The sequence below is a fragment of the Notolabrus celidotus genome, chromosome 11 (assembly GCF_009762535.1).
Source record: "Notolabrus celidotus isolate fNotCel1 chromosome 11, fNotCel1.pri, whole genome shotgun sequence".
Taxonomy (NCBI): domain Eukaryota; kingdom Metazoa; phylum Chordata; class Actinopteri; order Labriformes; family Labridae; genus Notolabrus; species Notolabrus celidotus.
In genome coordinates this window covers 33,410,822-33,426,788 of record NC_048282.1, presented here as the reverse complement: position 1 = coordinate 33,426,788, position 15,967 = coordinate 33,410,822, and the positions used below count along the sequence as shown (strand labels likewise).

Here is a 15,967-nt window from a genome sequence, read left to right as displayed (position 1 = left end):
CAATGGTCTCAGTTCATATTGTTGAGTTCTTGTATTTCCTGGGTTCTAATGAGCTTTTATTATTTTATTTTATACATTTTTAAATAATAACAATAATTATTGTTTGTATTATTATTATTAGTAGTAGTAGTAGTAGAAGTATCATTATTTGTATTATCATTATACATATATGTAATGATAATCATTATTATTGTAAATAAAATAAAAAAACACTTAGGTGTTGGTGGAAAGGAAAGGAATTATTTTCGCTGTCCAAAACTGAAATAAAGTATTTTTTCAACCTTTAAATCCATTCATCCATTATCTTTCAGCTTTAATGTTGTTGGGTTCTTGCATTTCCTGGGTTCTTATGAGCTCTTATAATTTCTTGTGATCATGGCTTTATTATTATCTTATTATTGTTTTGTTATTATTTTCATTTTTTTAGTATATAGATATATTTTTTAATAATAACAATACTTATTATTTTCCTTATCTTTATTATTATTTTTATACATATATTTACTTATAAGAATAATAAGAACTATTGTTGTTGTTATTGTTATTATAATAATAAGTTGGGACTCTGTGTAAAATGTTAATCAAAAACTGAATTTGAGGATTGGAATCAGGGTTGTATTTGTTGGGCAAGAAACTGCCTGAGCTATGCTATGCTACCATAATGAAATGGTAAAATTAGGAAGCCTAAAAGGGCTGATACTAAGTATGTTTGCAGAAATGATGCATAGCATTTTAAGCCTACTTTTCAAACTTTAATGACTAACATGAAAGTATCCAAGATTTTTGTATTTCAATTTTAAAACGTAACACAACATAGTGGCAACATTTAAATCTGCTTAGCTTGAATCTTTGAGAACTAAACAAAATATGCTTATTCAAATTCACAATTTGAAGAACTAATGGAAATATGTGAAATAATTAATTGAACTTAATACTACCTCTGACGAGGCAAATCCCCAATCATTGAGTATTTGGGTGGCTGATCAGATTTTAAAGGGGAGCCATGTCCACCACAGTGAAGATAATTATTTAACTATCCTTCACATATATATATATATCGCTGTTCAATCACTATTCAAGTGTTCCTGTATACCTCAAGTTTGCTATAATTACATGAGAATAATATCAAGTCCAGATTCTTAGAGGAAAAGCTACTTTGTTGTTGACCTGACATAGATTGAGGACACGATATGAGAGCAACCTTCAGTTGTGGATGCAAATATAGTTTCATTGAGGATGCAAAATGCAGGGATTAATGGCTTCTGGTGGGTAATGAGAAGAGAACAATACTTCCATCAAGTCATCCGAAGGTGAATCGATGTAAATAAGGGATTTATGTCCATTCAAAGTTGGCCCATGTTTGCACAGGAATTAGCGTAGAAGGAAGGTACATATTAGTGGCGTGTTCAATACTATCCTGCAGACGGTTTGCAACACTACAAGTCTAATAAATGTGATGACAATGTCTCTGAATGAGTAAGGACAGGATAAATATTGAAAAACTCACCCTGATTTTATTCTTCAAAATCAGAAAACATTTAGGTGAAGGAAACATTTGAAAAACAAAAAAAACATTTACACTGTAAACAGGCCAAATCGGCTCAACATTACTTGAATTGTAGAGACAACTTGAAAGCAGTTTGACATGGTTTGCTAAAGAAAGGCACAACTTGGCAAATGCATATCGATAAGGAATGTACAGCAGGGGGCCTTCAAAGTACTCCGACCATTCTGAGTTGTGTAAAGTGTCCAGTGATACATTCATTACTGTTCCACTCAGCAGGTTGAGAAGGAAAAATCCTATCACGTACGCAAGAATGTATCAGAAAAATATACAGAGCGTTGCATTGAGCATAGGGGGACGTGGAGGACGACTAAAATCTAAACGAGGTAGAACTTACCCCCTAAACTCAAGCGATTTATGAATTATAAATAAATTAATGATGCTACAAGTTGATACAATATCCTAGACAAAAGACTGACAAGCAATGTGGGTGTTTCAAAAAATCTGAACAGGGAGGAAAAGTAAACAAAGTTGTTGATTTGCTCTTTCCTTGTTTAGCCATTATGATAAAAAGCAGTGAAATGTAATCATAAAATGCATATGCATTTTCAACCTGAAATAAAGTGCAGGCATGAGAGCATAAAGTATATACTAAATATACTAAACTTCACACCTCAGCCAGTTTGACTCTACAGATTTACAAATGGAATCTGGTGACTTTGTAAACAGATGAAAATATGCTTCATGGTAAAACTCGCTATTCAATCGGTTGAACAGAGCCTTCTTAACCTCTCGGTGCAGGGACAGACACCTGCAGCAGGTATGTTTGGAGTTAGGCACTTGGCAAAATATTCAAACGATTAGCTTTTGTGACTTAGCACCAGTGAAACACAGATGTTTGACCATCTATTTTATGTGAAACTGATTACTGAACTGTTCAACAGACAAGACACGGAATAATCTACTAGCCTAATCAAAAGCCCCTTTAAATGAGACATGCAAATGTCATCAACTTCTACAAAAATGTACAATGTCACATAAAATCTATGGCACACAATGGGAGGGGGAAGTAGTCATAGATACATACAGTTAACTCCACCATTATTTCTGAACGCTGAGACAAGGTGTCTGTAAAAATTCACGCCCTGAATCTTTCCTATCAGAGTCCAAATCCTTCAAAAGTATCAAGGAGAGAGAGTCAGGAATAAAGCAGTTTCAAGTAAGTTATACATTCAAACTTCTGAGTAGACAGCAAACATGAAAAAGGTCACAGAAAAAAAAAAAAAAAGATACCCGCATATATATTTATATAAAATAAAATACAACTACAGTAGTTATATCATGTTCAACTAAAAAAAAAATAACACTTGGGAATCAGACCAGAAGAAGGGAGCTGCAATGAAGAAAAAACAAACAATCTAAAGGAGAACTCTACAAGGTTTTCTCTGATTGTACCTCAGTCAAAAGGAGACATTCAAAAGCGGAGTTCAGGCGATAAATTGACTGAAGGCTAAATGGCCTAATTAACTGCAATTTTACCCTCTTCCATGAAATGTGGGAACTGGGATTTCGGCACACTGTCTGAGCTGTTTTTCTCAATTTCAGCCATGGAAGCGGGCAGGCCGGAATGAGATCCATCCATCTTCATGAGGCCGCCAGTGGAGCCAATAAGGGGCCCTCCGGCAGGGCTCCCAGGGAGCGGGATGCCACCGCCCTGGATGACAGAAATCTCATTGGTCTTCATGGCCAGGCCACCACTGAAGGCAGCAGCATACTGGTTCCACATAGAGGGGTCAAAGCTCATTTGTGGAGGAGCCAGTTCTTTGGGTGCCTGCATCATTTCTGGCAACATCTTAGCCTCGGAGCTCATTGCCATCAGCGCCATGGGGTTATCCAAACTCAGACGCTGGCCACGCCGGGAGGCGTTGTTCCACATATGAGTGCCGATATGTACCTGAAGACAAGAAACACCAATAATTAAAACCTCATCCTTAAAAGACAAACTTCTAGCAGACTTGTTCAGGCTTTTGAACACACTCAGACATACCTTTAGATTTCCCTTGGTGGTGAACGCTCTGCCGCAGATGTTGCAGGCAAAAGGCTTCTCCCCGGTGTGAGTGCGCTCATGGATCTGCAAGGCACTGGCAGAAGAGAAGTTCTTGCCGCAATTATTACACACGTGCTGTTTGGCTGATCGTCTTGGTGCTGAGGAGATGGAGGACATGGCTGTTCCCTGAGGCATGTGGGAGCTAAACAAACCATGAGGGCCCAAAGGATTCTCAGGAGGGATTTTCATCTCCAGACTGGCAAGACTTGATGGTATCCTCATGAAGGACATGTTACTTGGAACTGTTGGTACAAAGAATAGGTAATTAGATGAAAGCAATCAACAGCACAGTAATCATAATACTTTTACTGAGTGGATAAACTCACCATAGTCTCCGTTTGTGTATGGAAGCCCAGGTTCTTCTTTGATGGCTTTGGGGGTGAAGCTGCTGGAGGCCGTGAGGTCGAGGGCTCCACTTGATTCACCTTGAAGACCAAAATCAGACTCTGATTTTGACACACTACGGGCAAACTCCTCAGCAGCCGACTCAGGAGACTTGGAGCTACTCATATGAGTGTTTACAGGGGAGGAGGAGTTAAAGGACATGGCAGAGTCAGATACTGCAGGACTGCGGCCATTCTGATACTCCTGCTCCCTGGGAGCTGAGGGGGATTCTTTGGCGGTTCCCTCGCTCTCCGAAGCTGTGCTACTCTGTCGTTTCAGTGCGAGAGCAGAGGTGAGATTCTTCAAAACATCTAGGCTGGCGAAGACAGCAGGGGCGATATGCTTCTGTTGTTCCTCGGAGGCAGGTGGAAGGGAATCTAAGAGGTTGTCATTTGGTTTCTCAGAGGTCATCTCTGGCTCGTGATCTTCCATGCTAGTGTTGAATCCGTTGGTCTCTAGTGGCGTTTCCTCTGGGAGAGAAGACTCCATTGCTTCTGTTGCCTCAAACTGGTTCTCTGGCATCGGGGTGTTTGGGATCTGTCCACCCATGTGCATCCGAATGTGCTGCTGCAGAACCACAGCGTTGGTAAACTTCTTCTGGCAGATGGGACAAGAGTGCTGCATTTTAAGGGGGGTGTTCGCCCTGTGCACTCCGTAATGGGCCTTGAGGTTACCTTTGGTGGAGAATGCGCGGCCACAGATTTTGCACTTGTACGGCCTCTCTCCTGTGTGTGTGCGGTAATGCATTTTCAGTGAACTTTGGCAGCTGAGCACCCTGTGGCAGATGACACACTCGTTGGGGTCGCTGGTTCGTTTATCCAGACCGTCAACCATCTGCTGAAGTTTTGCGGTTCCAGAGCTTTGTTCTCCTGGGTGTGCACTACCATTCATGTGATGCAATGCACCAAGAAGTTCTTTAGCATCCTTCGGAATGGGATCCATCTCTTGACTAAACATATGAGAGGAAACAGAGGGGGAGCCATCGCTTGCTGAAGGGGAAGGTCTTTGGGAAAATGGGTCCCCTGAAAAGCCCTCAAAGGAAGTTTTCAACCCAGGAATGGATGATGGGTGGAACCCTGCAGCAGGATGACCAATTATAGGCTTCATTTCAGTTATGTTTGACTCATCCATGGGAACAGACATGCCAAAGGGGATGCCACTGCTGGTGGGGATGTTATCAAGGTGCTCTGGCACAGGATGCGGGTTCATGCCGATGTTAGGATACTTGTCTCTATGCCTCTGGAAATGCACTTTGAGGTTTCCTTTGGTTGTGAAGCGGTTCCCACAAATATTACACTTAAAGGGCCGTTCACCGGTGTGAGAACGCAGGTGAATCTGGAGAGCACTGTCGTTCCCAAAGGTCTTTCCGCAGTACTTGCACTTGTGCTTGTATAATGACTCACCAATCTTTGGCTCTACAGGGATGCTCAGCATTTTAGTCTTCACCTTTTTGGAGGGCTCCATCCCTGCTTGGATGCCATTGAAGGTGCCAGGGAAACCCATGACGCCTGGTGACTGAGGCAGAAGTGCAGGAAGACGGCTAACCAGATCTGGGATGCCCTTCAAAATGTCTGTTTTAGAGGAAACTGAACCCAGCCCTCCAGGCAGAGAGGTAGGGATGCCAGTAGGCAGAGGTAGCTGACCTTGCTTCATCGTTTCAAGAGAAAGACTCTGACTGCCCGTCCTTTTTCCAATCAGAGCTGCTGCACTGGACAGCTGTTGAGAAAGGTGTGCACCGAGGGCTTTCAGAGGATCCATTACTGCCCCTACTGATGCCTGCAGACTCTGTGGAGTCATCATGGCTACTTGGATTCGAATCTGTTCAGTGAGCTGGATTTGTTGAAGCTGCTGTTGTTGGAGGCACACCAGCTGTTCCAGGATCATGGGGAGGGTCTGCATGGCCTCCTGTGACGAGGCCAGAGATGCACCATTTGAGGAATGTTGGGAGACAGCCACTTTAGTGTCTGCCATTGCTTCCAGAGTGACATTTGAATTGTGCATTTTGTGTGAGGGATGGAAAGTCTCAGGGCTGCCAGACATATCTGCCTGATCCTGTTGATCCTCTGCATTCATGCTGGACTCCTCCGTTCTCTCCAGGTGGTCTGCGTTGACGTTTGATAAGGAATGGCTGCTGGACTGGCTGTCGTCGTGGTCACTCGCGAGGCCTTCAGGAGAGCCTTGCGAATATTCCTCCGACACTTCGTTGCCATCTCCATCCTTCATGATGACCACCTCCTGATTTTTAGTGCAAATCTTCTCATGCTCAAGAAATTCGTCCTCGTCGAAGAATTCTGCACAGCACTTGTTGCAGACTCGGGTCTCGTCCATCCTGAACCGCTTCACTTCATTTCCAGATTCTTCAGGTTGATCACCTTGAAGAAGCCCTACAAGAAGACATGAAACTCAGATTAATACCCTTTAAAAGTCACACCAAAACACATGTTAGTTAAGGATATCAGTGTTTTAATATTTAAAAAATGCACTTTTTGATCAACCATAAAGTTAGATGTATGGTTTTCAACTGTTGGTCATCTCCTGTATTTCATTGAACAAATTCATGCACTCACATTGGCCCCATAAAAACATCATTTTAAGAAACCTAATCCTTTGTTATTTAAATAAAAGCTTAAACATAAAGATCTCTTTCCACTTTTTCCATTGTGTTCACATGATTCTTTGGTCATTTTTGAGACTTTAGCTTGTCTTAACATGTCAGATGCTGCACTCACTGCAGCTCACTGCACTGGTCTGTTGAGGACTCTGAATTTGGCTATTGTCCACAGGGCCAGCAGAGGGCAATCATCTACCTTTGACATTACCCAGAACAATGTCCAGGGAGACAAAGAGCCATGGGCATTAAATTACTCTGCATCTGAAAAAAAATCCACCAGCACTTGCTAAAAATCAGATCCATTTCCAGTTCCACATGTGGGGTAAGACTTCTGACAAAAGACGAACTCCATTACAGTAAAAGGGAGATCTAGGTCCCTATAAAGAAGATGCACATTTTAAATCCAACTCCCAGTTTGTATGCAATGAAGCAAGATAAGAAAACACCTACATTCTCCTTTCATATAGGTACTTTAAAGAAAAATGCAAGAGGGGGAAGGGGGGGTTTTATGCTGATACCATTGAGCAGTTTCACAGCTTGTGAAAAGCCTTGAAGTGCTCCAAGTGTGCATTTTAATTTCTCTGCTAACCAAGAGGCCATTTCACAACTGGGTGTATTGTTAAATGCTAATGCCTCAAAGAGAGGGGGGAAGACCACCTGTTTGCATTTGCCCAGGGAAACTGTTGGACTTGTTAATTGCTCACCAGGAGGGATTGAGATGGTGTCACAAAAAAAAAAAAAAAAACTGCATTACATTTTGGTCTATGAGAAAACTCAGCCCCCCCACATGTTACACCATACAGTTCTGCAAACTTCATCTTAAGATAATTAATTTAGATAGGGTTCAAAACGAGGAAAGATAATGCACATCTATCTCATTTTGACTTCTGTTAAAAATCACAACCTGTTTGCTTGTGTGTTAGAATTAAAAAAGGAGGTTAACACTCTAGTTTACCACTTGACGGCGCATGACCTGTATGATCACCGTTAGAAGGGTACATGACACGAGGTCAGGCTAAACATTTTATTCATGGAGCTTGTGTGGCACAAAAGTTAAATCCTCTGTCCAACAAAAAGCTTCTGAAAGCCAGGTAGTCTCTCTCTAAAACATCTCGATGGCAAAGTTTCCTAAAGGTTTCATAAGGTGAGGTCCGCTGGAGCTTGCATATGGCAACACCAAAACGCACCCCCACCCAGTCAGCCAGTCTCCACAAAAAGGCCACTGCTCCATCCCCCACCTCTCCACATATGTACGAAAGGAAACAGTCATGCATTAAACTGGGGGATTTATTGCCTTTAGGTCAGCTTACTCCAGAGTCACATTTCATACTGTTTTTTGGGGGCACCTTTGTTTGAAACTTCGAGTTTTGGCGCACAATTACGCACGAATCACACCAAAACATCAAATATAAACATTTTTAAAATCAGATACAGCAAATATGATTTTGAAATCAAAACTTTTATCACACAAATAACTTTAAAAAAAATAAGCATTTTGATTCAGTTTTAAGCTTTTGAAGTAAGTAGCGATATCAAAAAAGGATGCGTCACGATAAGAGAGGATTAAAATAACTCTGGATGAAAATATCATCAAAGACATTCACAGCAACTCAGGCACAGGCAGTGCGTCTCTCTCTCTCTCTCTCTCTCCCTTGTCACACACACACACACACACACAACTTTTTACCAAAGGCAACAATGTTTCCAAACAATCAACAGTTAACATTACCTGACGCGTGTTAACGAATCAGAAGAGTTCAAAGTGATACTTCAGTGTGAGCATTAAAAGACAGTAAGTCACCAAATCAGGCTGAAATGTGAGCACAAGTCCAACATGAAACCAAGGAAAGGTTACGAATGAAGGATGCGACTCAGCCAATTGTTGGTTTGTGACTAGAGACTAAAACGAGCACACACGAACTTACAGTGTGGGTTTAAATCGACCCTCCGAACACCTGTATTGTGTTGAAATCATTTCTCAATGTGCCCCCAGCTCTGCGGCTCTGTTCAGTGTTTTTCCTCCTGGTCAACTCAAAACGCAAAGCAGCAAGCAACAGGTCAAAGTGCGAGAGGAACAATGTAAAAGTCAACCCAAACTTTCAGATAAAATGTCCATAGTTCTCAGCACGGCGTGGCGGGGCTGTGCGTAAAGTTTGTGGGTAAGCAGCTCTCTCAGATCTCGTGTGTAAAACTCACCATTTCCTAACGAAGCAGGCTCGTCGGAGTTGATGTGCTGCGGTTTGGCTTGCTTACGCCTCGACATGGTGCAACCATCAGGAGCAAAGAGTTGCAAACAATTTTCCTCCCCTTCTTCAACAAATTCTTCAGGGCTTGGAAAATTAGCCCCTCAAGTAGAAATGCGCATGTCACCGTAATTATTATTATCAATAATGCATTGCGATTTATCACGGACCTCTGACAGCTGATTGGCTCCAGTCCAAGCGCTCACACATTATTCAAATGGGCTCCCCATTGATGAGCGGAGCGGAGGCGCAGGAGGGGGCGGGAGGAGCCCTGCGAATGGATGGACTGCAGGATGGAGGCAGGGTTAATAACACCCAACTCATCGCTCTTTTCCTTGTTCATGAGAAGAAGAAAAAAAGTATATATTGTCACCGACAGAGGCGAGAGAGCACAGAGGAGTCAAATAAATGTGTCTTTTACTGGAAGCCTGATTCCAGCCTGGAGCACATCTAACTCTAAATACCCTGTAGACCCTGAATTTATAATAACTACAGTCAGGATCTGTGCGTAAATAACCCCTTCATGGAGCCTCTTTCCCAAATTGCCCAACACTTTGTCCTCCTACAGCTTCATGCAATGTAAATAATACTCCTGTAGACAAATATGATGCATCCATGTTAAAGAAAAGTCTGTCCCTGCTTTTTAAACACACTTATGAACACATACAGGATACATTTTTAACTTGGTGTTTCATTTGTTTGTTGTTTTTATTTATTTTATTGTGTTATTTTATTTTTAATCTCTCTGTAAAGTGTCCTTGAGTGTTGAGAACTGTGCTTTTAAATAAAATGTGTTATTATTATTATTATTAATTTCTCCTTATATTGAGACAACTTTTGATTCCAACATGTGTAGGTTTTAATGAGAGCACAGAGGAGTCAAAGTAATGTGTCTTTTACTGTTAGCCTGATTCCAGCCTGGAGCACATCTAACTCTAAATACCCTGTAGACCCTGAATTTATAATAACTACAGTCAGGATCTGTGCGTAAATAACCCCTTCATGGAGCCTCTTTCCCAAATTGCCCAACACTTTGTCCTCTTACAGCTTCATGCAATGTAAATAACACTCCTGTAGACAAATATGATACATCCATGTTAAAGAAAAGTCTGTCCCTGCTTTTTAAATACACTTATGAACACATGCAGGATTCATTTTTAACTTGGTGTTTCATTTGTTTGTTATTTTTATTTATTTTATTGTGTTATTTTTTTTAATCTCTCTGTAAAGTGTCCTTGAGTGCTGAGAAAGATGCTTTAAATCAAATGTATTATTATTATTATTATTATTAATTTCTCCTTATATTGAGACACGTTTTGATTTCAACATATGTAGGTTTTAATGAGAGCACAGAGGAGTCAAAGTGATGTGTCTTTTACTGGAAGCCTGCTTCCACCCTGGAGCACATCTAACTCTAAATACATGTAGACCCTGAATTTATAATAACTACAGTCAGGATCTGTGCATAAATAACCCCTTCATGGAGCCTCTTTCCCAAATCATGCACATTCTTCTCTTTCAGTTTTAATGCTACCCAACACTTTGTCCTCCTACAGCTCCATGCAATGTAAATAACACTCATGTAGACAAATATGATGCATTCATGTTAAAGAAAAGTCTGTCCCTGCTTTTTAAACACACTTATGAACACATGCAGGATTCATTTTTAACTTGGTGTTTCATTTGTGTGTTGTTTTTATTTATTTTATTGTGTTATTTTATTTTTAATCCCTCTGTAAAGTGTCCTTGAGTGCTGAGAAAGGCACTTTTAAATAAAATGTATTATTATTATTATTAATTTCTCCTTATATTGTGACAACTTTTGATTTCAACATATGTAGGTTTTAATGAGAGCACAGAGGAGTCAAATAAATGTATTTTACTGGTAGCTTGCTTCCAGCCTGGAGCACTTCTAACTCTAAATACATGTAGACCCTGAATTTCTAATAACTACAGTCAGGATCTGTGTGTAAATAACCCCTTCATGGAGCCTCTTTCCCAAATTAATAATAATAATAATAATAATAATGCATTATAGGCACCTTTCTTGGCACTCAAGGTCACCTTACAACATTAAAAACAAACAGAGTTTAAATAACAAACAGAAAATAAAACACAATTTAAAAAGTTTTAAGTGAATGGACAGTAGAGTTGCGGTCAGATGGAGTAAGCCTGTTTAAACAGATGGGTTTTGAGTTTGTTTTTAAAATGTGGGAGTGAGTCAGTTGCCCAACTCTTTGTCCTCCTACAGCTCCATGCAATGTAAATAATACTCCTGTAGACAAATATGATGCATCCATGTTAAAGAAAAGTCTGTCCCTGCTTTTTAAATACACTTATGAACACATACAGGATTAATTTTTAACTTGGCGTTCCATTTGTGTGGTTTTTATTTATTTTATTGTGTTATTTTATTTCTAATCTCTCTGTAAAGTGTCCTTGAGTGCTGAGAAAGGTGCTTTTTAATAAAATGTATTATTATTATTATTAATTTCTCCTTATATTGAGACACTTTTTGATTTCATACATCAGAAAAGCTTTGTTCCTGCTGCTATTACTGAGCTGAACAAGCAATAGCTTTTATTTCTCACACAGTCAGCCCCCAATTTTATGACTTGAGCCCAGATTGTCTTATTTATTCATATGATTCTAACTTTTTTATTGGTTGACTGTTCTCTGATATGCATTTTAAATGGAACCTTTAGCACTTTTATCATTTTATCATGTCTATTCATTTTACCATTTTTTTAGTGTTAAATTAGTTTTAGGATATTTTTGTATGGTTTGCACATTAAGTGGTTTGTTCTGTCTGAAGTCTATCTTGCGATTTTGTATCGACCTAACGTCTCACTGGCTGCAAAACAAGTTTACCTACGGGTACAAATAAACCTGAACCTGATCAAAATCTGCAAGTTTTAATGTTATTTCAGACTCCAAAAACAGTCAAAAGTTCAGGTAGTTTTGTCTCAGGATTGTAAAGTATGAGATATAACCATACAGTTCAATTCTACATCCAGAAGGACTTGAAATCATCAGATCTTATCTCACTTGACGCCTTTGGCTCCATCTTGAAAGACAGACCCCAGAACAGTGCCTGTGTTTTTAAATGCTGTTTTCATGATCATAAATTGCACTTTATTTGCAAATTAGTTGCACTTTTAAATGATTGATTATTTCTAAATACTCTCTGTATATATGCTCCATGTTGTTGAGTTGTGCTATTTATTTTGACGTGCGCTGCTGACCTCTTGGCCAGGTCGCCCTTGTAAATGACATCTTGATCTCAATGGGTCTCATCTGATTAAATAAATTAAAAAAAAACATGCAGTTATAGGTCAACAAAAGTCACATCAGGCATCACAAAATACAACCAAACAAAGAATTTGTACACATTTAGTACATGTGAGGGATAATAAAAACATCTTACATGCTTCAATACACAACTCTGACTCACTTGACATACCTGTTCAAAAACACATACAACACATAACCTCTACTGTCTGTTTTCTTTTATTTCTTTTATATTTTGCACTTTATGTAAAGCGTCTCTGAGTATCCAGAAAAGCACTGTTTAAGTCCCATCAATTATTATTATTATTTAATGCAATTCATGGTTATTCTTCTGTCAAGAAACAGCAGTTTTCTTTAATCCACAATCTTACGTTGCTTCAAAGTGTGTCCTTAATCAGAGCTCACATAACCACCTAGAGTAGAGGTAAATATAAAAACAATGGTGGTGTGATTTAAGCAGACATATGCTTTATTAAAATGTTAAAGAACCAGTGTTATCTTTGCGGCATCAACTCTTGAAAGACTTTATGTAAGGAATTTGTAGTATTTCTTCCTGTCACCTTCAATTACGAGCTAAATGAACTGTAAAGTCAGCCAAAAAAAAAAAAAAAAAGTAAGCTCAGTAAGGAAACACTTTGATTTTGATTTGGTGATAAAGATTTGAAGGAAGTGCTTGTAGAAAATCAGACATCGACATTCACCTCGTGGGCCGAATTAGTGGAGCAAACACAGTCCAGGAAAGTCACCGCACACAACAGAAGACCGAATATAGAAAAGGAAAAGAAGCCTTTATTAGAGAGGACATAAACCTGCAGTAACCTCTTACTGTAGACAGCACTATACAGGAGAGCGTTTTTGGCTGTTGTAGATGTTTATTGCCATGTAGGTTTTAAAGGAGGTGCATGGCTCAGTTGTACACATTGATGAGACTACAGAAAACTAGACAGAAGAAATCAACTGCTGAAAAAAACAAGAGAGTGTTTTGCTAAACTTTAAATATTCCAAGTATGCAGACAAAAAGATGGTTTAACTTTTCAATACATCTTCAGAACATGAGGTTATAAACTTGTACAGGACATGTAACCTGTCCTACTTGTACCTTACTCAATACTATATTTGCATTTTGCAGACAGGAATTTTATTTTTGGAATGCAACAAAGAGAGGACAAACTCAGCTGTGTAAAAATGCTGCTGTACGGGCCCTGGGGGTTCAGCTGAGATCACTGAGGAGACACATTTATTCTGTATTAGATGAGGGGTGAATAATTCTCTAGTGACACTGAAGAAAGTTGATGTATATATATATAAAATGGTCTGTCAGAGTATGGAAAGTGAAGTAAAAATATGTGAACAAAGTTGAAAGAGGATTAAAAGTATAATAAGGGCTGGATGCAGAGTATAAACAAAGCAGCAACCTCCAGGGTTAAAAAGGAAGCTTTTTGGAAGTGCAAAAACTGCAGTGTCCACTTTAGGCTTGCTTGCAAAAGCACAGGGAATCCCATTAACACCCCTGATCACATGCCCATTTTTGCAGAAGAATAAAGGTACAAAGTTTTACTGCCAGATTAAAAAATTGGTTCAAGTCTGTTTTCTTTATGTACAAACAAATCTCCAACTTTTCTGTCTTGTAGACTGGATTTAAAGTTATGCACATATTTGCATAATAGGGGGCGTGGCTTAGTTGACTGACAGGCAGGCATGATGCAGCTGTTTGCCCAAAGGTTTAAGTCCCGCCTCAGCTCCACCTTAATGCCTGTTTCTATAGGTTGAGCCAAAGTTAGGTCAAGTCAGCTTGACCAACATGGCAACTGCCATCGTTTGGCTTCATGATGCCTCCTCAGACATTAATGGGTGACGTCACTGAGGCTGTTATATACAGTGTGTTAAAATTCAACAGACTACTATACAGAAACTGAGGTGGAGAACACAAACATAAAATATTCATGGAGTTTTTTTGAGGTTTTTGAAGTTTTTACTTTATTATTGGGTCATGCATGTAATCATATGCCCAAGACACCATGAATGCAGCCCAGGGTTAGAGCGCACAGCACCATCATTCATTGTAAAGAAAACCAGGGAGGACATTTTAAAAGAGTTAAATAAGAATAAATGAAAAATGAAAATGCGCACTACTTAAAAAGACTATCTTGTCTTCTTTTCCAGGCTTTTGAGACAAAATAAGTTAGTGTAAACACATCATCAGAATTAAACAACCATTTGAGTTTTTGCACATCTGTTCACCAAAACATTTCAGGCTTTTTACAGGACATTTCATGACACAATATCTCGCTGAGGTCATCACAGTTTGTACAGGGCAAAAGAAAGAAAATGGGACTCTGTATCCACTTCATTCAAATCAACAGATTGTAGTTGACTGTTGCTCCTGCTGATCACTTCAGACTTTACTTACATGCATACTTATATATACAAACATACTTTTCTTACACCTCACGCACATTGCTTCTTACTTGTTCACTTTTGTTCTATGTCATGTTTCTATGTCTATTTGTGACTGTAGTTTACATGTGTATGTGTTCCTGTTGGCGCCTCTTAGCCAGGTCATGTTTGTAAATGAGAACTGGTTTCTCAAACCTGGGAAAATAAAGGTCAAATAAATAAATAAAATCCCACAATTCACAGGGTCTGTTTTGGGGATATTTTTGAATCAATTGATCTCAGAGGCCAGAGGAAGAAGACCAGATCTTAACTGTACAACCAAAGATCTTTGACTTCTAGATCAACGAGACGTTTGGAAAGGCGAGGAACACAAAGACACCAGTCCAAGTTCTTAACAGTGATTTAAACTTGATTTTGAAACACTCTTTTAAAGATTGTATGAAAAAAAGTGGCATTTTTTTTGCACATTTGGGTGCTCTTCTGATTTAAATATCATATTAAAGTTAATAAAATAAATGAAAAAAGCTCAGAAATAAAAGATGATGTAAGCTGTTGGACAGACAGTATGAAATAAAGTCAACATGATGAATATTTTTTTTATTATTTTGTCAATTTGCAGAATTTTGAATCCTTCAGATTTTTATTGCAAAGCACCTTTCATACACTAATATTGTCACAATAATAATAGTAATAAAATAAATTAGAAATACAATAAAAAAGACTCCCTATGCCAAAATCCATGTGCAAGGTGAAGAACATGATATATAAATAAATAAATGAATAAATAAATAAATAAATAAAAATTACAAAAGTTGTTGATGAGCTGAGCAAAAGCTGATATCATGATATCTTTTGGAGGCAAATCATTTACACATTTTATTACAGTGATGCATATCAGCCAAGATCAAAACCTGTCTAGAGTTATTTGAGTTGAATTCAATATTAGCACATGTGAAATAAACCACAGTATGCATGTTTATAGTGATAACGGCCCTTTTCCCATCCTTTGTCATCCTGAAATACCCCAGCATGTGTTATATAATGGCACAGCTGATAAGTGCGAGACAAAGACGAGCCAATATATTCAGATAAACAAATGCTCTTAAAGGGACAGGCTGAAGGTGGAAGAAAAAGGGGGAGTGCTGTCTAGACGCTTTATTGCCCCAATAAGAATCCATGCCTGAATGTGCTGTTTCTTCTCTGTTCAATCTAAACAAGTCAAACTGTGTGTGCTCGTAAAACGTGCACGTGTGGGAACCAGGGGAGCAAATATCAGCTACGTGATCTGTTATTTTAAAATACAGTAACAGATGAAGAGGTGTACAGTAAATCCACATAACACTGAAAAATAGAAACAAAATGTGAATTAACACGACAGAAAACTGTTTACAGCTGACACACAATAAATGGCAGAACCACTTGGAGAAAGA

The 15,967-nt window shown here is 39.0% G+C and overlaps 1 protein-coding gene across 1 annotated transcript; it reads right to left on the bottom strand.

Annotated features, from left to right (window-relative positions):
* Positions 1–1,492: 1,492 nt before the first annotated feature.
* sall4 (spalt-like transcription factor 4) lies at positions 1,493–8,996 on the bottom strand. The gene is made up of 4 exons (XM_034695618.1): positions 8,803–8,996; positions 3,938–6,379; positions 3,552–3,853; positions 1,493–3,458 (listed from the first exon to the last, which is right to left on the bottom strand). Exons 1-4 carry the CDS (start codon positions 8,867–8,869, stop codon positions 3,024–3,026), a joined length of 3,246 nt encoding a protein of 1,081 aa, XP_034551509.1. The 5' UTR covers positions 8,870–8,996; the 3' UTR covers positions 1,493–3,023.
* Positions 8,997–15,967: the final 6,971 nt, after the last annotated feature.

Coding starts and splice junctions, on each gene's coding strand:
- sall4 (XM_034695618.1), bottom strand. CDS start 8,869: ATGTCGAGGCGTAAGCAAGCCAAACCGCAGCACATCAACTCCGACGAG. Junction 6,380..8,802: donor GCCTGCTTCGTTAGGAAATG/GTGAGTTTTACA, acceptor GTCTTCTTGTAG/GGCTTCTTCAAGGTGATCAA. Junction 3,854..3,937: donor ATACACAAACGGAGACTATG/GTGAGTTTATCC, acceptor TTGTACCAACAG/TTCCAAGTAACATGTCCTTC.